Here is a 21,066-nt window from a genome sequence, read left to right on the forward strand (position 1 = left end):
CTATTAAAAGGCTTACAGACACTGACTTATTCTTATGGTTTTGGTACTTAACATTTCCCTTTCTATGTCTTCAAACATCATGATCACGAGGAAAACTCTATCTAAAATTTTGCCAGCAGCAATTGAAACATAGGTTCTCAGTCTATCTATTTCTGCTTGACTTCATTCTCTGAATCTTCTCTTTAGGATGTCAATATGATCATGATTGCATATATAGAAGTCAAATTTGAAACCTTGCTTCATGATCCTCTTGTTGAAGGGTATGATATCTACACTCAGTTCATTCTAGAAATATGATGTTGCAAAGGCATGGGGGTTCAGGATGAAGAATATGGGCTGTAAAGCCTAGTTCTGCTTTTCTATCTGATCTGGGCATCAGTATGCTCATTAGGAGAATGAGGGGGCTATATGAAAGGAAACAAGCCTTCTGCCAATGGTCCATCTGGCTCTGTCTTCCTGATGACATGAGCCATTCTAATTGGACTCCGGCAGGATCAGAGTCTGCCCTACTGTATGGATCGGTGTTGCGCAAACAAAGCGTCGACGAGGACTCGAGGGGCCATCGTTTGATTGGCGGAGCATCTCGCATGCCCAAAGGGGCTTAGTGCAGACGGAAGAACAACGGATCTTAGTCAGCAACAAGCCAATCAGAGTTCAGGCACTAACCCTAAGTGGGTAAGCGTAAGCTCAAGGGCGGTGTCCGATAATAGTTCCTCCTGAGGGATGACAACACACCGCCTTTGGGCATCCGCCGCATGTCTACTCCATATTACACTACTCCATACTCCATCCACGGGCTGTATCTACTCTAGATGCATCTATGAAATAGAAACACGTTGAATTCAAAAGCTAATTACAAGAATCCAAATATCCAGCATCCACAAAGAGCAGTTCCAAAACAAAACCTCGTCAGATTCAGATCCCAAAGGGCTTGAATCCCCTGTTGTTATTTTCCATCACATTCTGCAAAGTCCTCCGATAATTTGCAAGACCACCAAAGTAGAACAGAACCGATGGCTTCTTTCCGATAACATTGGCACCAAAGATCCAAGAATCCGTCTTCCGGAACAGACTATTGATGCTTAATTCGTCGCATATTCGGGTCCATTCCAGAACTGCCGTGGGTTCGGCCTCCACCAAAGGTTGCCGAGAGCTACTTGAAGCGGACTGATTAGCTTCCAAGATGAGTTGGGAGATGAACTCAACTTGAGTTTCAATTGTAGGAGGCAGGTTGGTAAATGGACTATTCGGACCCGTGATCATAAACAGGTTTGGGAAACCGGAGACCGAGATACCGAGGTATGACTCTGGCCCTTCTCTCCAAGTGTCTTCCAGAGTTCGCTGGGAACCGGTGATCGATAGATGTTTGTAGTTACCATCCACAGCATCAAACCCGGTCGCCAAAATAATAACATCAAATTCCCATTCGGCACCATCTTGGGTCCGGATGCCCTTGGGAGTGATCTCGGATATCGGATTTGCGTTGATATCGACGACATCCACATTGGATTTGTTGAACTTCTCATAGTACCCTGTATCACAGAGTGGTCGACGGGCAAACCAGTCTTTTGGAAGGAGCTTCTCCGCCTTGGCTGGATCCTTGACCTTCTCGCGGATTTTGCTCCTCATAAAGTCCTGGGCTTCTTTGTTGGCTTGTTCGTTATAGGTGATATCACAAAAAGTGCCGAACATGAAATAGAAGCCGTTTCCCTTCGCCCAGGCTTCTTCGAAGATCCTATGGCGCTCCTCGGGACTGACACTGAAAGTAGGAATGGCGCTCTCCTCAAACCCAAAGCCCAAAATGCTGCCTTTCACCTGTTGCCAAGTTTGCTCCCATGCAATACTACACCAAGAATCGGCAGATGTCTCTCGATCTGCTGCGGGCACAACGTATTGGGGGTGCCGTTGGAATGAGACCAGTTGTTCAACCTCGTCTGCCAATGCGGTGATTATTTGAACGCCGGTGGATCCACTGCCAACGATTCCGACTTTCTTGTTCGCGAAATTGTACGAGGCAGGCCAGCTACCACTATGGTACATCTCACCTCTGAAAGAGTCCAAGCCGGGGATGTCCGGATAATTCTGTTTGGAGAGCAGCCCGAGAGCACTGATGAGGAAGCGGCAGGTGAGGGGTCTCTCCGCTACAGGGGACAGTGAAACTGTCCAGCGAGAAAGGCTTGCATCCCATGAAGCCCCTGTCATCTCGTTGTTAAATTGCATATGTCGGCGGAGATCATGTCGCTTTACCACATGCTGCAGATAAGCGAGCACCTCTGGTTGCCTCAGATATTCCCGGGCCCAGGGGTACTGACGAAGATCGTCAAGATCCCAGGAATAACGAAAAAGAAATGAGGGAGTGCTTATATCTTCAGTCACTGAATGTTTCTCATTTTACATTCGAGTACTTACTCCGACATCGCCCCTGGGTACCGATTCCAATACCAAGTTCCTCCAACATCTGGCGCTGCCTCAATCAACTTGACCGATAGGCCTTGGTCCACGAGCTTCTTGCACATGTAGATACCCCCAAAGCCTGCCCCAACGATGATAGCATCGAAGCTGACCGCCATCTTGTCCGCTGGAAACACCGGATTTGATAGAGGGCCACAGAATACTCCAACCTCTGTGCAACAGTGTATAAACCGTGTCTTGTGCGTCTTTTGGCGACAACTTGGAAGAAGAGTGAATCGTTGTGTACAAGGTAGAGCTATAGAACCATGGCTGCCTGCAAATCGAGATATAAAAACGTCACAGAGTCCAGGTTGCTCGACTGAAGACAAACTAAGAAAGAAAGAAATCAAATACGATCCCAGTCGTAAGCAAAAGGATGAGGGGAACAACTGAGGGGTTTTGGTGATTCGTGGCGCATCGAGCCTTCGTACTTTTGTCATGAACCTACATATGTACATCCGAGTCCTTGCTGGCGAGGCATCCAACCAAGCCAGCAACATCATTAGTAACGCCGGTCTTTCCCAATGCTATGTTCCCTTGCCATAAACCTGCAGACTCTGGTCTTCTCAATTTTGCCCACAGACTCGTCGATTGTGTCCCACATCGCTGTATCAATAATGCCTACGGTGTATTCATGAACCGTAATGTTAAATGATTTCCCTACGGTGGCCCTGTCCGAGTTGTTGAATAAGTAAGAGGAATGGCAGAAGGGGGTCTTGCTAATTTGATGAAGTCAAAACCCTCGCCATAACCGACGGTGCTCTGAGGCACGAACTGAACGTTGAAGCGAGTATGCGCCGGAGGATGAATAACTTCCTTCTATTTGCATCCAACATAGCAATGGACTCGGGTCCGAAAAGGACAGACTGCTGGAGATTCATAATGAGCCTAGATGGCCATTCGGACCCGGTCGATACAAGCACCAGGCTGTCAACTTATCAGTATACCCATCTTTGTGGCTTGTGGTATGGAGACGAAGGCGAAGCCGCTTCAAACGTCATTGTAGCCCAGAGTAAGAGGCTTAGGGGGTCTGATGAGGCAACTGCGGAAGTACTAGGATAAATGGGTGAGTCTAATGTGCTACTTCTAATTTTGTACTACGTATTGGCTAACTAAAAGGTTTCATCTGTCACCATCGCAAGAATGAAAACAAAGGAAATTGTCTATTATGTGAGGTTGCAACGGACTCTAGAACGTTTCATTTTGTCCAGACTGGACATTGACTCCACGGTTTGTTGTATGAGCGAATTAAGCAACTAGCAATGATGAACTCACAATAAGAGCTATCTCAAATAAGAAAGGGGAGATGGCGGCAGCCCTCTGCAGCATCCACACGAGCAAGCTGAACGGCCACTCGAGAGCGCCTCGACGACCGAGGACAACCCATTCCGACCACTGCTAGATATCAGAACAGCATCCTTGGCGGATACAAGTCAGCTCACCTTAGAATCATGACTGATGTTTGAGAAATGCCAACCGGAATCAGTGTAGGCCATGCCGTATACACCGCAGTTGCGCCTCTGCTGGTCCGTACGCTCGCAGTGAATACAGCCTTGCAAGCCGATTAAGCTTCCTCAGATAAAATACGGTTCACATAGCGAGACACATGCCCATATATCCAAAAAGCCAAGAAGTTGTGGAATATGATCCCCCCTGGCCCCGCCCTTCGCCTCAACGATAAGGACCTTGAGGCATAAGGCCTCCCTCTCCCCATACCAAACGCTATACTCAGGCCTGCCAGAAAGCATCACTCTCTCTCGGGTGAGGGTGAGGGGGCCGAACTAGTAACCTCTCTCGCATTGAACATTCAATGGCTGTGCATTCTGAATGTTCGAGGTCGCAGTTTTGTAATCGTTAAGAATGAGTGAATCGACAATCCATCTTGCACTAGCTTCATTTGTCCTGGACCGACCACAGGTCTTCTCAATGACAGCCAGTGTGGCCACTATATTCAATTAGCTATATGCCCCTTCGACTCTGTATCTTGGGTTGCATACTGAGGTGGGGAAGGTGGAGCGACTACAAGTCCTTCATCTCCATATCATCCTCATCGAATTGAAGATGGAGGAATCGTTCCACCTACAATCTCATTTTTTTTTTGAAATTTGGACGGCCCTATATTGTTTACTCTTGTCCAGTTTGCCGGTTGCTCTCTTGAGCTCACGTTGGTCGATGTGGTTGCCTAGGCACGTCCTCAAGGAGGTCTTGAGTTGAAAGAAGAGCTTATGATTCTCAGCCACAATCTCCGTGGCAATGTGACTTTCACTGGCACCTTCTTCGCCCTCCGTACCCTCCGCATCTTTTGTGCTCCTCAACCTCAAAGCGGGATTGGTCGAACGTGGCTTAAAAAGCCGATAGTAGTAGCGTGGGAGATCAGTGAGGAGTGAAAGGAGACGAAATTTGACCTGTGGACCTTTCCCACATCTACATTTCTTCGTGCAATCCTTCAATCCTTCAATCCAGAATCCAGATAGATCAGATAGCCTTTGGCAAAAGATTCCTTCTAGTCCTACGAATCGGACAGGAATAAAAACAAATAAAAATGTGCATCATCCGTGAATCGAACACGGGCCTCGTCGATGGCAACGACGAATTCTACCACTAGACCAATGATGCTAGTTGATATCGTGTGCTTGCGAAGGTGTATAGCAGCTAGGGGTCGGAAACTTGTTACAAGAAATATTGATGCCTAAAGATGCCTGGTTATATACCGCTTTTGACACCGCTCTATACAGTGTATTGTAAATGAACTCCCGTATTGAACCACTAAGCCGGGCAATATTGAAGCTATTCCCACCATACAAAACTCCAAAATCTCCCGCTTCTAGGCGTTGAAGCCTCTCAGATCATATTCCCAGCAATTTTAAACCATATACAACCCTAGTACCAACCATTTCGCTACCCCCTAGCGGGTAAGCGTGTTAGAGTGGTAAAGGGGCAGTGAGGGGGACGATGACATAGTGGAAGTTTCAACGCCTAGAGGAAGTGACTTCCAGGATTTGTATAAGTGCGAACGGCGTCAAATTGAATGCCCATTTTCTAAGGCATCAATAGTGTTGAGACCAGAAGTCCCGTGAGGTCTCGTGATGTGCAGGCATCACCTTCTTAGCTAGATAGTCGGGAGCTGAGTCTCCTTCCTAATATAACTCTCTCCCTCCTCCCTTTCTGAGCCCCACTTCGTAGGTCTCATCAAATAGTGTCGACCTTGGGAAAAATTAAAAAATGCAAGGGCTCTGTTATGGCAATTCAGGTATTTATATTTTCTGCCGGCAAAGATTCAGACATCAAAAGGCATCAAAAGGCATCAAAAGGCATCAACATTACAAATATTAGTTTTTGACCCCTGGCCGCTATACACCTGCGCAATGTGCTCTTATAAATGGTTTAATGTGCCAAAACGCAGCTAAAAGAAGAACAAGACTCAGCAATGGCAGTGATGATCCTGGAAGCTCTCTGTTCTCTAGATGTCCGCGGGGATGATCAAAGGGAATCGGATCTCGGGTCTCTCGGTTGAAACGCATCGAAGTGAAAGAGAAAGCGAAAACAAGGCATAACGATCGACATGATCTCATCCCTCGGGCTCTCGGTGTTGGGGGATACCATGTGCCGATCGACACAGGAGAACAACTCCTCCGTACATTGTACATTATACAACAAATCCTTGGAGAGTATATATAAATATCTCGTGAGTGTCAGTCAGGTTCGGATTATTCAAGCTAATCACCACAGTCCGCTTCTGATAACCCTCGGCCTCCGCGCTGCTCCCGGCCAGGTGCCAGCAAACCACGCGTCGGGCTTCCTGGTCGCGAACTGGGTCTTTGCCTTCTGCTTAATGAGCACCCGGGGCACGAAGACGCGTTTGGGGATCGACCACAATGCCAATCCCCGGGAGGACTTGACCAAGTATGGCGAGGCCGCGGTGCAGTCGGGCAAGATTACTCGTCGCGCCCTGGAGAAGCTGAAGCGACAGGAGTCAGCACATGCGAGCGCATAGGAGGGATACCCCTTGTTTGTTGCGGCGAGTAAGTACTGATCCTAGGGTGGTTCGGGTTGATGACTTCAATCTTGCATTGGTAGGACTATATGTACTGATCCATATCGTTATATGTTGGTCTCCCCAACGAAACGATTAATACCATCGGCGCTTAGTATTCGGTTTCGCGTCTGGTATACAGCCTGCTATACTCCCACATTGAGTCAAATTCGTGGAGTTATCTGCGCTCGGTCGCTTGGTGGTCGGGCAACATCAGCTGCTTCTATGGGCTGGTGCAGGCTAGCAAGAAGCTCTGAACGAACATAGGCGGTAGCTACGTTTGTTTCACAGAGGCTTTTGTCCCTGAGGACTATACATAACCTCTATATCAGCAATCTATCTATATCACTATCTTACACTAGAAATGAGTAATACCTGCCACGTAGTGATGACGTTTTCAGCTGGCGTCTAAGTGGCAAACTATGATTTCAACGATTGTCAATTTGGGGGAATTATATAGTTTGTATATTCGACCCTGGATTGAAGTTTTACGGTGTCGTTGAACTGGTGATGTGTTAAAACCATTTATCCACTGATCGCATATATATGCTAGTGTCTAGCCTGAGTAAACTCCATGAGGCTCTAAGTATTGATCAACCTTGTACGTAGTGAGATCACTCTCGTCGCCGCGTTATGAGGTCACGGTTATATAAATTGCTATCTCACTAGGCTTTATATTAAACATGAAAGATAGCGACTAACGAGCTTGTCTAGCGCTATAAGTAATCCGCGTGTCTCTGATGAGGTAAAGTAATATGCACGGGATATGCTTCCCGGTGTCAATGAGCAAGAAGCCCGGGGGTTAGCCGGTCAAGGAGAGATTCCCTTAGCATTTGCACATTCATATTTGTGACCTATGCGTTTCGAGAAACAGCCTGTTGTGATCAAAGCAACATGTGTGAGAAAAAATCAGTACGGGAAGGGAAGGAGACATCAGCAGTAAAGGGGCGTGCAGGATATTCAGGTGTAGTATAGTGGTGTTCAGGGCATTCAGGTGAATGGGCTGAATGGGCTGAAGAGTAGGGCGGTAAGAGGGGATTTGCGAACGAATCAAAAAAAAACGGGTGAACAAAAAACATACAACAGTGAGGATTCGCTGGTGGTCACCCACCCAACTACTAACTCACCGGCGTGTGGCTTGAGTACGGCTGAGCGGACGGGAAGCCCTATTTTCCACACCCTATGGTCGTATGTGCTTGTGGATACGTTGGTCAAGGTGTTATTGTAAATGTAGAAAAGAGGTTATAGGGTGCAAATTAGGGTAAGCTGACCCGCAAATCATATCTACCTCCCCATCTATAAACAAAAATAGCCTTTAACACCGTAATTTCAATACACTCACCCTTCCGTAGTAAGATATCAAGGAGGAAAACAAAAACATACAACAGTGAGGATTCGCTGGTGGTTACCCACCTAACTACTAACTTACCGGCGTGTGACTTAAGTACGGCTAAGCGGACAGGAAGCCCTATTTTCCATACCCTATAGTCGTATGTAGTTTTTAATAAATAGGAGAGGCTTCTAAATGTTCAGAATCTCGCTCTATACGAGAAATGTGAGTGCGCAATACTCCGTAGCTAGTGTGAAAATTGGGCAAGAATCAGCCTCGGATGATACCGTGATATGATTGGATTACATGTTAGACTTGAAACACTTGTAAGGTCTGTTCCTTGGCCCCTACACACAGTCTCAGGCTTCTCTCCAGGAGAAAAGGGGGCGAACACGATGTTGTAAAGCGCATGGTCAATACCAGATCGGGGGCTAACTACAGCGAGCACCAGGTCCCCACTAATTACCCCTCTGGTCCCTCTAGCAATCCACTGCCCGCTGGTCTTCAATACGCTAGTTGACACCCAGAGGCTTCATAATCCCCACGCGCGCATGGCTTCTTGGATAGGTTCAATAGCACAAAGGGAAAGCCACAGATAACATACTCCGTACGGAGTACTCCGTGCAGCCGACCTCGATTGGGGCGAAGAAGGTGGCGAAGCATACGCATACGGAGTATTCCGCAGAACAGTCAAGGCAGCAACCAGGATCATGCGGCGCTAAAAGAAAAACCAGCTTCCCCTCTTATCGCTCAGTTAGAGCCTCTTTTTCCTCCACAATCTCATATCAGAAGCCTTGGTAAATCTTCCACATCTCGTTCCACGTCTGGGCTCTCTTTTCAAATTCACTCTTCTGGCATATCGCTAATCTTCTGATATTGCCTAGTTCCTGCATCACTCTGCCAATATGCGATCGTTCGCCCCTTATCTTCTAGGCCTCCTCGGAGCCACCACAGCTTCTTTTGCTTATGTCGGTCCAGCGGCCTCGGAAGTCGTGTCTCTGACCGAGGACACTTTTGAAGATTTTATGGAGGAGCATGACTTGGTTTTGGCTAACTTTTATGCGCCATGGTGTCGTTACTCCCGGATGTTGGCTCCTAATTTCGCGGAGGCAGCTACGGAGCTGAAAAATGACAATATTCCCCTGGTCAACGTGGACTGTACGTGGGAGGAGGATCTATGTGCTGAATATGATATTTCTGCCTACCCTACCTTGATGGTGTTCCGTGGGCCTGGGTTGCATAAGCCATACGGTGGTGGTCGTCAAACAGACTCGTATGCAACCCGCCGACTGAATCGGTACATTACAGACATGCTAACCTCCTGGGCAGAATTATCTCGTATATGATCCATGAGTCGACTTTCACCGAGCCTAGGTCAGGCTTGCGTGTTCAAAACTAGTGTTTATCTAGTGTCATGGTCACTCGGACTCAATCTGATTGATCAAGGTTTCCATTTACGTTTTCACATTCCAAATGTACTGTCGGTAATGGTGGCACCCGGACTACTGCTTATTGGCTTTCTAGAGAGAACTGGTGGAGAGAGCACAGGGAATGAAAAAAGAAAAGTAAAGGCCAGAACCTCGTTGAGATACGCCATACTGAGATGCACATAATTACTTCCATATAATTGTTTGCGTTCTGCTGGAAAGTTTCACCTATCTAATGCATTCTATCATATAGCCCAACCGTGAAAAACCGGGAACAAGGCTTCTTCCCGCCTACTTAACTAGACTTGAGCCACCCGAGCGACACTGGTGGGTTAGTTGAATGGTGATCACCAGCGATTCCTCGTCGTGGTATATCTCTATTTGCTCTTAGGGCACCTCTTTGGTTTTGATATTCAAACCGGCATACATCTGGAGATGTATGGATAGATATATACCACGGGAAAAAAAGCCAGGATGTCTTGGAACATGGTTGGTTACACGACACATGTATATACGGTAATACTTCCTGCTGAGACCAATGTGCATACCGTATGCAAAAATTGAAGTAATAGGCCGGTCGTGCCAACTCCAATACCCCCGATTAGCCATTTCATCTTCTCAATACGTTATATGCACCCATGTACCCTTCCTTTGTCAGGATGTTATTATATATGTAGGTAAGTAAGAGCAAGTGCAAAGGGTCTTGGAACCCAAGGTATGTTCCTGCTACTATCATTTTCTGGCAGCGAAGCGTTGGCATGTTTACTACATACGGATGTATATACCCAGACATCTGGCTGGCTATCTATCCTCCAATCTATCCTCTACCGTTAACATGTGCTATGTATATACGAATAAGACATCATAAAAATAAAAATAAAAATAAAACCAAAAACACTTCACCCAAGTTATCACTGCCATCACTCACTGCACCAAAAGCAAAAACATACAGCAGTGAGGATTCGCTGGTGGTCACCCACCCAACTACTAACTCACCGGCGTGTGGCTTGAGTACGGCTGAGCGGACGGGAAGCCCTATTTTCCACACCCTATGGTCGTATGTATTTGTTGGTGTGATGGCTAGGATCATATTGCAAAGGTTTAGAAGAGATTTAAAGGTGCAAGCCACAAGGTTAGGGCGAGCTTTACCCGCAAATAATGTCACAGCGCTGACCGTCTGAATTAAGCTTTCGGGTACATTAGGTACCTACCTACCTAGTCCGCTGGGCCTCGGCCGCCCCAACCTTCTCCACTCTTACCCATCACCCCTCATACTCATCTTGATTTGATGGCAACATGGAACCCGCACGATCGCAGCTAGCTCGTCCCCTGCCCCCCTTGGAACGCAATGGAGGTACTTTACACCCTTCCGTACACACTGACCGTGTGGCGTTGGGATACATGGGTCACTGGGTCTCGTTTGTGCAAGACGTGATGGCCATGTTTCACGCGGCGGCAATCACACATCAAGTCCCCGTACACAACGAATCTGAGAATTATGTTGTGGGCAGTGAACTTGGTCTCTCTGGCAGATTCGTACGAAACCTTTGCGACCCTGTGATTGAAGCCTTGATACCGCTACCTGAAATGTCCTCCACGCGATTCGCCGATATCCAAGCTCTCACCGTGCATGGCACAGTTATTCCCGATGTCGCTTTTGGCCTCGTGGCGCAACCAGAACCCCTTGATTCCCTTGCCCGCATTTCTATGGTCGGCGAGTTCAAGACACCGTGGACAGTGGGATTACATCAGATGGACATCACTCGCCCAAACCCGGATCTTCGTTTGGAAAATCTAATAGGTACACTCTCATCACCAATTTAGATTGTCAATCAATATTAGCTGACCTTTTTTCACTTCTAGGACAAGTCGCAAGCCAAATGCGGATGGCCGAAGTCAAGTACGCCTTCCTGACTACCTACAACGTCACCGTATTTGTCCAGAGAGTCAATGACTTCTCGTACCTCCTCTCCCGGCCAATGGCGTTTGATTGTCAAGGCCCCTCGCTGCGAGAAATGTTCGTTGGGTTTTGTCTTCTGTCGAGAATAGATCCAAACTATCACGAAAGTGGCCCTGATGTGGCGACAAGAGTGAGTGCCTGCCTTGATGAAATCAAGATATGCGGCAAGCTGCTAATATATATTACAGTTGAGAGGGATTCCTGGACCTCGGACTTCAGAAAGGCTTTGGGTCCTTCGTCCGCAAGACCTACCGCCCCCAAGCACGCCGCCGACTATCACATCAACCAGCGTGATTGTTGAATGTGGCACCACAACACCCGTGATTGTCAACTGCATGGAGCAAATGTCACTCCGCGATACTCAGGGAAAGTCGGTTTGGTTGGCGGAAATTAACGGAGTACGGTGTGTACTGAAATGCTGGGTGCCAGATATGGACGAACTGTGAGTTACGCCCTGCTCTAGTTATTACTCGCTTTGACTAATGGCCTTTGTTCAGTTTCGAAACTGAAGCCGCAGTATATCAGCGCCTGGAATCGTCTGACTCGTCTGCCTCGTACCTTTTCGCCAAGTGCATCGCAAGAGGGAAAGTAATGTGCTCAAGTCTGTTTCCGACTGGCTGGGTGGTCATCTTGGAACACCGCGCGGGAGAGCGACTCTCGGATATATGGTCAGTTCTCAGTGCGGCCGAGCGAGCACATATTGAGGAGGAATGTTTAAAGGCCATTCGCGCGCTTCGCGCAATCTCGATTCGTCTTGACGATCCTGGTCAGCACAATGTTCTTTATTCAAGAGAGACCCGGGCTGTGACTCTTGTCGATTTCGAAGTTGCCGTGCCAGTTGCCACAAACACTTTGATCCCGACATCGTACGAGATGAGACGAATCTTTAGTTCAAGTTTGATCACGGGTGGAGAAGGCGGGTAGTTTCCTTTCGATTGTGACCCTGTCTTTTGCTTCTTTTGAGTGGCCATTACTTCTTATTTGTATTATTATGGGAGTTTTCTCCCGCTGATACTGCACTTGAGCCCTGCATATCTCAGAATCGGCTGGTTGCCGTCCCAAAATGTATTGTTAGCTAGCTTTACACACCACCTACTTTCACTGGATCGAACTCTTATGTGCAATTTGCGTGCTCTTCTAAATCATCAAAAAGAGTAGCGAAAAAGTAAAAACATACAACAGTGAGGATTCGCTGGTGGTCACCCACCCAACTACTAACTCACCGGCGTGTGGCTTAAGTACGGCTGAGCGGACGGGAAGCCCTGTTTTCCACACCCTATGGTCGTATGTACAGGGAGAACTAAGGAAGAGAAATATATTCGGTAGACTACAAGCAATATGAAAAAAGAGTTTTTCAAGTATATCGCGCGAGCGCTTCTTTGACCCCATAGAGAGCTATACTTTGTGTTCTTTGCGTCCTATAGATTGAACTTCATTGTAGGAGAATGTTGATGATACCTAATGCGTAGTAGCCATATTTGATTCTGAATGTGCCATAAAACCCATCCGATTTATTGAAATCATTACAAGCCCGTTTCAAAGTAAGCATTGAGGACCAGACCTATGGCATTGGTTATTTCAAGAGAAAGCAGACACATTTGACAAATTGAGCCTTCTTTGGACGTCAGAAAAGCAGTGTATTGAGCACCATTATTTCCCTCGAGATGACGGATTATAGGCAATCGACTAGCGTATATTGATCGCACTCCGTATTCCCTGCCATACAAACCCTAAAGGCTGCGCTAAGGCCCCGGCTTCCATGCTTGTTTTTGGCTATGCGCCATGTACGGAGTAGTCCGTATATCATAAAGTATTAATTAGAAAAGATCCCTGTGGCGTATTCATCCTTCACCCGATTGCTTTGTCCCTCGCATGGCCTTTTTGGGCCATGGGCATAACTGATATTTATTGGGAGTTTGCCATCCGACAGTACGGAGTACTCCGTAAACCATCTAAGCTGATATCCAACAACTGCCAATCACAGTCCATTTTCTTCGCACGTACAGATTGGCAAATCTCTACTCCGTATTTTTGATCGCATTGTATCCTCTTGTTTTTTGAGCCAAAGAAATTCTCTCACGAAAACCTCTGGGAAGTGTCTTGGCGCTAGCCTTAGGAAAGACCCCCTTGTTCCGCATTCCCCCAGGAACATACATAAATTTGCTACCGTTTCCGGCTATTTGAACGCTGGATGCATGCGTATAAGACAATAAGACAATCTTTGGCCAAAAACAAAGGACCTAGAAAAGCTCAAAAAAGAAATGATAAGAGTGGGATTCGAACCCACGCCCCTTTCGAGACCAGGAAACTATTGCTAGTTGTAGAGTTAAGGTATACCTTAACCTGGCGCCTTGGACCAACTCGGCCATCTTACCAATTGATGTAGGTTGCGACCGAGTTATAGGATATCAAAGCCTTTCAGATTTCAACAGAGAAAGAACCAACAAAAGGGCAACTCTAGACCGGATTACCTCGGGTGGGGCTTTCCCAGCTTAGCTTCCCTGACCTCAGAGTCGGGGTAAAATGGTTGTAGTTCGGAGCACTGAGTTCCTATCTCTTCACAAGAAAACTCTTTGCAGATTTGGATCATAAGGAGAAGCAGAGCACAACATATGCAGGGGTTCCCGAATGTGATCGGTCTATCGGAGGCAAAAGGGGAAAAAAAAAGTTCTCGGCTCGGAAGCAGCTCTGACGCAGGACTATATTTGGAGCTACAAGGTATATTAAGCGAGACGGTCAGAACTCTCCCTGGAAAAAAAAACCTGACAGTCATTTGATCTCCACAACTTTCACCAGGGCTAATCAGGGAGGCAAAGGATTCTCAATGGCTTTCAGGAGTTGTCTGAGTGGAGAAACTATTCAAGGGTGGCGGCTGGAGGCCACATGATGTAATATGCTCCCTGAACACGTCCCGGATCAGCGGTCAAAAGCAGCGGTGACCCCAGCACGCTGATCTGGACGCAGAACTTTCATCTTTCTCAAATCCCCTTGCCATTCACTCAATCTCTTCAACCATAATGGCACCTCTCAAGCTAAACAGCAAGAACCTATCTCAAATTGCAGCGGCGGGCGACGGGCAGGTCCAGGTCCCTACCTACAAGCGCGATCGCGCTGTCAAGGAGGGAATTGTCCATGTTGGCGTTGGCGGCTTCCACAGAGCTCATCTGGCTGTCTACGTCGACCAGTTGATGCAGAAGCATGGTGTTAAGGACTATGCAATTTGCGGCGTTGGCCTGCAACCCTTCGACGCCACCATGCGTGACGTCCTGAGGAAGCAGGACCACCTCTACACTGTCATTGAGCGTTCAGCCAAGGGAAGCTTTGCCCACGTTGTTGGCTGCATCAACTCCTATCTCTTCGCCCCCGATAACCGCGAAGCTGTCATTGCCAAGATGGCGCACCCCGATACTCACATTGTGTCGCTTACCATCACCGAGAGCGGCTACTACTATAACGAAAACACACACGAGCTACAAAGCGAGCACCCAGATATCCAGTTCGACCTCGACCCAGCCAACGAGAAGACGCCGCGGACCACATTCGGTTTCCTCTATGCTGCTCTGGCCCGGCGTCACCAGCGGGGACTCAAACCCTTCACTGTCATGTCGTGCGATAATATGCAGAAGAACGGATCGATCACACGCCACATGCTTGACTCGTTTGCGCGCCTCCGCAACCCAGAGGTCGCCAAGTGGATCACCGAGCAGGGCGCTTTCCCCAACGCCATGGTCGACCGTATCACACCTCAGACCTCAGCCGCGGACAAGACGGCACTCGCAGATAACTTTAGCATCGAGGACGCATGGCCAGTGGTCACGGAGCCCTTCATGCAGTGGGTTATCGAAGACCAGTTCTCCGATGGCCGCCCACCATTCGAGAAGGTCGGCGTGCAGGTTGTCAAGAACGTGCACGACGTAGAGCAGTTCGAGAAGCACAAGCTACGTCTGCTCAATGGCAGCCACTCTGCCATTGGCTACCCAGGACAGATGGCAGGCTTCAAATATGTTCACGAGGTGATGGAGAACCCACTATTCAATAAATTGGTGTGGCAGATGATGCAGGACGAGGTCAAGCCGCTCCTGCCGGATATTCCGGGCGTCAACATTGACGAGTACTGCAAGACGCTTATGGAGCGTTTCTCCAACCCCACAATAATGGACCAGCTGCCTCGCATCTGTCTCAATGCTTCTGGCAAGATCCCTCAGTTCATCATGCCCTCCATTGCCGAGGCTATCTGGGTCACTGGTCCGTTCCGCCGCCTGTGCTTTGTCGCGGCCGCTTGGTTCTGTTACCTGAAGGGTGTCGACGACAGCGGCAACAAGTTCGCTGTCGACGACCCCATGCGCGAAGAGCTCCAGGCCAAGGCTCATGCCGGCGGTGCCAACCCCGCTCAGCTGCTCAGCATTAAGAACCTCTTCGGTGACGACTTGCGCAACGACAAGCGGTTCATTCGGGAGATCACCAGAGCCATGGAAGACATCACTCGGGACGGCGTTCTGAAAACGCTTCCCAAGTATGTCGAGTAATTGCTGTTGTTTTCGTCGAAAAAAGTTACACCTGCGTCTGCGAGCGATCTTTTACGTTTTCTTTGCATGCGTCGCGGTGGAGTGATTATATCTACGCGAAAAACACCACATAGAGATAGATGATAGATGGAATTACCTCACTACATGTATAAATGGATCTCACTTCTCGAAGCGGGCCTGCCAAATTTTGATTTGATTGGGACGAGATGTTGTCTGACTGCTAGCGGAGTGTATATTGGGAGACCGAAGGACTTGCATATTTTGTTATCGGACTTGGTGGTGTTGGTCTATGTTGTGGCTCATATAGTCCAAATGAATCTTACATATTTAGTATAATACAAAATGTTAATCGGGCATGACGCTTCGTACGACCGAGGTCTGATATTATGAGATTGTACTTCCTTCGCGCGTATATCTGGGAGGTGAAGCGCAATCAGATCGCGGTACTTCCTATTGTGACTTTGTTTTGCCTGGGTCCAGGGCTTTCCAAATACAATATCTACATATACAGTAATAGCGAAGCCTTTTCAAGAGGGTCTTTGATGTGTATAACGTCTTTGATGTGTATAATCAACTTTTTTGCGACTGGATCAGAGCATCAAATACGCATATAATCCAAGTCCACCTAGCTCTCCATCATATTTATCGAATGCATTATCATCGGCACGACAATAAGAAGGTCTACTGATGGGAATCAGGTCAAGAGGAAATAACTACATAGGAAGATGCACACCACATATGTAAGGCACCCTGTTGATTTTATGATAGCATTTGGGGACAACCCATTCTTTTCAATCAATCGCACATTATATTTCTCTTCTTTTGTTCTCCCTGTACATACGACCATAGGGTGTGGAAAACAGGGCTTCCCGTCCGCTCAGCCGTACTTAAGCCACACGCCGGTGAGTTAGTAGTTGGGTGGGTGACCACCAGCGAATCCTCACTGTTGTATGTTTTTGCATTCTCTCTTTTGTTCACCTGTTCCTATGGGAGCAAGGCTGAGTGTTTCGAAAACAGGTGTTGTAGGTGCTGATAGCGGTATGTTTTAAAAGAAGGCGTTGAAGAATGGCACATGTAGAACCCTGTAATTTATATTATGTAGCTAGGGCTGAGCTGAAATTTTTAGTGCCGTGGCATAATTTACGGGTAAGCATACCTTAATTTGCACCCTGTAACCCCTTCTAGAGACTCATAATATGATCCTAACTAGTGTGGCATCTAATACATACGACCATAGGGTGTGGAAAATAGGGCTTCCCGTCCGCTCAGCCGTACTCAAGCCACACGCCGGTGAGTTAGTAGTTGGGTGGGTGACCACCAGCGAATCCTCACTGTTGTATGTTTTTGTTTTTTTGTCCTCTGCACAGCAATCCTCAACGCTCCCTAGTGACAGTAAGGTCTAGGGCTGTTTTCGATAAAATGCCGTCGAGATTGAGTTTAGCGAAGCGTCAATTCAGGGTCAGTGGTGCCATGGTTGAGCGGAATCACGGGGTGTCACGTTATGTCGATGTCAACAAACGTAATTGCTGCTCGCTACTTGTCGGCGGTCGTATAGTCGACGAGATGATGTATGTTGAGCCTGACTAAAAGACCTCCACCCGCTAGTGATCCCCTCCGCCCGCGCTCTTCTCTCGCATAACATTTCACACTTTATACTCACACCGAGGATTGCAACCGCAACTATGAATGTGGCTTCTGTGCAAGATCGTCATGAGTCAGTCTTGCAGTCGCGCGCTTCTACCCGAGGCTTTTGGAGAAGACTTCGTCACTTGGCAAGCTCTGAACGAGAACCGGCGCAGGCGTTAGCGGAAGATAGCCCGGTGAGAGATGGCACGGGTACCGACATGAAATCTATAGTTATAGAAAACTACCTGAAAGACCTCGGGGAGGCATACTTAGTCGCCCGTACTCGGGCCACTGAAGAGTTCGGTCAGCCATTCCACCCTGGTAAGTGCCTGTCAGGTCGCCCTTGAGGGTCGTGGGCCTCCAGATCTGAAAGATCAGGTCATAGCCACTATTGCCTGGCAAACAGCCCGGATACAACGAGTAGACCAGTTACTTGAACATCTGGCTAGACAGGGACTAATCACGGATATGGTTGACACGGAAATAGCAGATCAAGCACTAGTGGGTCACTACGGAGAACTCGTGCTGCCTGTGGGTGAGAAACTGTTAGACGGCCGCAATCTAGAATTTCTGTTGAACCTCCCAAGAGCAGGCCATGTTGGTGTCCATTTCAATGATGCACAGGGCCAGCTGATCAGAATCGTGGCTTACAACTGGCTGATGCACCGGGATGAGTTCGATCTCGACCGCATGGCGAAAGAGGTATCTGCGTTTTTTTCTTAGTTTGTTTTCTCGCTCTTCTTCCTATTGCTACCTGAAGGAACGGTTTCTAATTTTAATGGTGATGAGGATATTTTTCTCTTGTTTTCTGCTGGGTGATCTGAAGGCATGTGGGGTTACCTACTTTCCTTCAACTTGTATTTGTAATTCTTCGTTTTAATTCATCCACCATTGCTTTGTTCATTGCGTATATTTTTCAATTAGCATTCTCCGTAACTTCTGTAGTTGCTAGGAAGCCTTAGTTTCCCAATATGACCCTCTCCCTCCTGATTGTGAAACTTGGGGGGTTGTAGTTTAGCTGAGGGAGAAGCTATGGACACTGAGCAGTAGAAATCAGGCCCCCAAGCTCGATTCAGGAAGTCTGGGAAATAATAAAACTATACCTGTATATCAAAGATAAGCCGAGCCTTCTCGCTATAAGTCATTCACTATGGACAAACAATCATGAAATTATACTGGCTGGCATCGTAGGACTTGGAAAACGGAAAGGAGCAACATGGTATTCAGACAATGTGTCTCAACCCCGCTTCTTCGGCTGTATCTACAGAAGTATTGTCATAAACAGTGCGAGGGCTTATAGGTTAGTAAAGCGCGAAGACAAACTCAGTATTCATACATAGTTATCTGCCCGACTAAACTTGGAAACATCCACAAGTACCGATCACGGGCTCTGCAGAAGGTATTTGGTACACCAAAGAAAACAATTAAACCTCTTCCTCTCCAAGAGTAGGTAGAGTATCAGCAACAGTCTGAACATCCTTATCACCACGTCCACTAAGACAAACAATAACATCCCGACCAGGCCCCAAGTCCTTTGCAACACGGACAGCGCCAGCAATAGCATGGGCACTCTCCAAAGCAGGCGTAATACCCTCCATGCGACTGAGTAGAGAGAACGCACCCAGAGCCTCAGTATTAGTAGCGGAGATAAACTTAGCACGACCAGACTCCCTCCAACTGGCCAATTCAGGCCCAACGCCAGGATAATCAAGACCAGCAGAAACAGAATGTGTCCTGGCGCTCTGCCCATTCTCATCTTGGAGCCCATAACTCTGCCCTCCGTGCAGAACACCAACAGATCCACGACCCAGCGAAGCAGAATGCTGACCCGCCAAATGTCCGTCACCACCCGCCTCAACACCAACAAGAGCGACAGCGGAATCCTCCAGGAAAGCATGGAACATGCCTACAGCATTTGATCCACCGCCAACACAAGCAACTACCGCATCGGGGAGTTTATCCGCGTTCATCGCACGGAACTCCGCACGTGTTTCGGAGCCAATGACAGCCTGGAACGTGCGCACGATAGTCGGGAACGGATGGGGGCCGAACGCAGAGCCGATCACGAAATGTGTCTCTTTTATATCAGCCGCCCAGGTGCGGAACGCTTCGTTGATTGCATTGCGGAGCGTGCCCTTCTCGCCGGCTACGCCGTCAACGGAAATGACTGTTGCGCCGAGAATGCGCATCTGGAAGACGTCCGTGGACTGACGCTCGACATCCGAGGAACCCATGAAGATCGTGCATTTCATGCCGAACTGGGCGCAGAGTGTGGCTGTTGCAACGCCGTGCTGGCCTGTGCCTGTTTCGGCGATTATAGAGGTTTTGCCGAGTCGGCGGGCGAGGATGATTTGGCCTAGCGCGTTGTTGATCTTGTGGCTGCCGGTGTGGTTTAGGTCTTCGCGTTTCAGCCAGATGCGTGCTCCGCCGGCGTGTTCGGTCAGGCGTGGGGCGAGGTGTAGGGCAGAGGGTCTGTTGGTGTAGGATGCGTAGGAGGCTATCTCAGCCCAGAATGTCGGGTCGGCATTTGCTGCCGTGAAACCGGTTTCCAGCTCGGCGAGACATTCGATCAAGAATTCGGGGACGTATTGGCCACTGAAGGATCCGAAGCGGGCGCTGGTGGCTTTGTTCTTATCTTCGGGTGTGTCGTTGGCTCCATCGTTGGATCCGATGTAGATAGTAGTGGGTGACATGAGTTGGGCAACTTGAATCTTTCTTTCTGGGATGATGATTTGATCCTCAGTGCGACCGGCAACTTGGAGACAATACTCCTTGACGTTATGAGCACCCGTCCCAGAAGACGAATTCTCCAAGATGGAGACAATCGAGCTGTTAATGACGACTCCTTCAGCGAGACGAGACGCTTCAGCAAACTGTTCACGGGTGCTGATACCGAATCCAACAGCTGCTGGAATTGATTTTCCAGTGCATGTGTGTACACCATCAAGCAGCCGGACTAAATTCCCATGCAGATCGTCAGAGATACCATTAATCCCGACCTGAGAAACAATATAGACAAAGGAGTCAGCGGTGCTGCAAAGCATCTGCACACGGGCGTCCGGAGTGGAAGGGGCGACAACAGGGATATACGAGAGGCTGGATTGGAGGTTAGTCGAATACTGATTGTCGTGCTACGACTGAGACGAAGTATACGGACCCTTTATCAGTGCACAAATTACGGAACCGCACTGCTTCTTCGGGGGGAAGGTCAAGAATGATGAACCCATCTACGCCAGCAGCTTGGCAGTCGCGTAGCATCTTCTCCTCGCCGTACGCATATGCACAAACAGGGTTGTAATACCCCACGAGAAGCACAGGCACATTAAGACCCTGCTTCCGAGCAGACTTGACCATTTGCAGTATGGCAGGGATGCGGACGCCATTCTCAAGGGCTTTGGCGTTGGCTCGTTGGATGGTTGGTTCATCGAGCATGGGGTCAGTGAATGGGACTCCAAGCTTGATGATATCTGATTCAGTCTGTAAATAAAAGGTTGTTTTGAAACGGAAGGGCCTATTGTTTAAATTTCAATGGAGAGTGAATCTGGGCATGAAACGTACCTGCACCACCGGCTTGCATGGACATCACGATCTCCAGCGTTTTGTCAACAGAGGGGTAGCCAGCCATCACATATGTGATCAGGGCAGCTCGGCCTTCGGTGCTGCATCTCGCAAAAGCTGCTTTGATGGCCTCCATTGTTGTTGGGATGGACGAG

At 48.2% G+C, this 21,066-nt stretch overlaps 7 protein-coding genes across 7 annotated transcripts, besides 3 other annotated features; 4 read left to right on the forward strand and 3 right to left on the reverse strand.

Moving 5' to 3' along the window:
• Nucleotides 1-915: 915 nt before the first annotated feature.
• On the reverse strand, nt 916-2,570 carry N7457_006962 (flavin-containing monooxygenase; the record flags this gene model as incomplete). The annotated part of the gene is made up of 2 exons (XM_057178005.1): nt 916-2,359; nt 2,410-2,570. The coding sequence occupies 2 exons, from the start codon at nt 2,568-2,570 to the stop codon at nt 916-918; spliced, it is 1,605 nt and encodes a 534-aa protein (XP_057029749.1).
• Nucleotides 2,571-3,699: 1,129 nt separating this feature from the next.
• On the reverse strand, nt 3,700-3,947 carry N7457_006963 (uncharacterized protein; the record flags this gene model as incomplete). Its single annotated transcript, XM_057178006.1, has 2 exons — nt 3,700-3,846; nt 3,894-3,947. 2 exons carry the CDS (start codon nt 3,945-3,947, stop codon nt 3,700-3,702), a joined length of 201 nt encoding a protein of 66 aa, XP_057029750.1.
• Nucleotides 3,948-6,013: 2,066 nt separating this feature from the next.
• On the forward strand, nt 6,014-6,741 carry N7457_006964 (uncharacterized protein; the record flags this gene model as incomplete). The annotated part of the gene is made up of 3 exons (XM_057178007.1): nt 6,014-6,423; nt 6,446-6,473; nt 6,601-6,741. The coding sequence occupies 3 exons, from the start codon at nt 6,014-6,016 to the stop codon at nt 6,739-6,741; spliced, it is 579 nt and encodes a 192-aa protein (XP_057029751.1).
• Nucleotides 6,742-8,719: 1,978 nt separating this feature from the next.
• N7457_006965 (uncharacterized protein) lies at nt 8,720-9,213 on the forward strand (the record flags this gene model as incomplete). The annotated part of the gene is made up of 2 exons (XM_057178008.1): nt 8,720-9,087; nt 9,144-9,213. 2 exons carry the CDS (start codon nt 8,720-8,722, stop codon nt 9,211-9,213), a joined length of 438 nt encoding a protein of 145 aa, XP_057029752.1.
• A 1,324-nt stretch (nt 9,214-10,537) lies between these two features.
• Nucleotides 10,538-12,125, forward strand: N7457_006966 (uncharacterized protein; the record flags this gene model as incomplete). Its single annotated transcript, XM_057178009.1, has 4 exons — nt 10,538-11,042; nt 11,105-11,331; nt 11,390-11,643; nt 11,699-12,125. 4 exons carry the CDS (start codon nt 10,538-10,540, stop codon nt 12,123-12,125), a joined length of 1,413 nt encoding a protein of 470 aa, XP_057029753.1.
• Nucleotides 12,126-14,218: 2,093 nt separating this feature from the next.
• On the forward strand, nt 14,219-15,727 carry N7457_006967 (mannitol dehydrogenase family protein; the record flags this gene model as incomplete). Its single annotated transcript, XM_057178010.1, has 1 exon — nt 14,219-15,727. One exon carries the CDS (start codon nt 14,219-14,221, stop codon nt 15,725-15,727), a length of 1,509 nt encoding a protein of 502 aa, XP_057029754.1.
• A 1,196-nt stretch (nt 15,728-16,923) lies between these two features.
• Nucleotides 16,924-17,017: a sequence feature (Protein overlapping with rRNA (N7457_006968, KAJ5779248.1) was converted to a misc_feature.).
• A 300-nt stretch (nt 17,018-17,317) lies between these two features.
• Nucleotides 17,318-17,674: a sequence feature (Protein overlapping with rRNA (N7457_006968, KAJ5779248.1) was converted to a misc_feature.).
• Nucleotides 17,675-17,840: 166 nt separating this feature from the next.
• Nucleotides 17,841-18,076: a sequence feature (Protein overlapping with rRNA (N7457_006968, KAJ5779248.1) was converted to a misc_feature.).
• A 701-nt stretch (nt 18,077-18,777) lies between these two features.
• N7457_006969 (tryptophan synthase) lies at nt 18,778-21,047 on the reverse strand (the record flags this gene model as incomplete). Its single annotated transcript, XM_057178012.1, has 3 exons — nt 18,778-20,449; nt 20,511-20,820; nt 20,912-21,047. The coding sequence occupies 3 exons, from the start codon at nt 21,045-21,047 to the stop codon at nt 18,778-18,780; spliced, it is 2,118 nt and encodes a 705-aa protein (XP_057029756.1).
• Nucleotides 21,048-21,066: the final 19 nt, after the last annotated feature.

Source organism: Penicillium paradoxum (genome assembly GCF_028828445.1).
Source record: "Penicillium paradoxum strain IBT 22861 chromosome Unknown utg000006l_segment0_segment0, whole genome shotgun sequence".
In the NCBI taxonomy this organism is placed as follows: domain Eukaryota; kingdom Fungi; phylum Ascomycota; class Eurotiomycetes; order Eurotiales; family Aspergillaceae; genus Penicillium; species Penicillium paradoxum.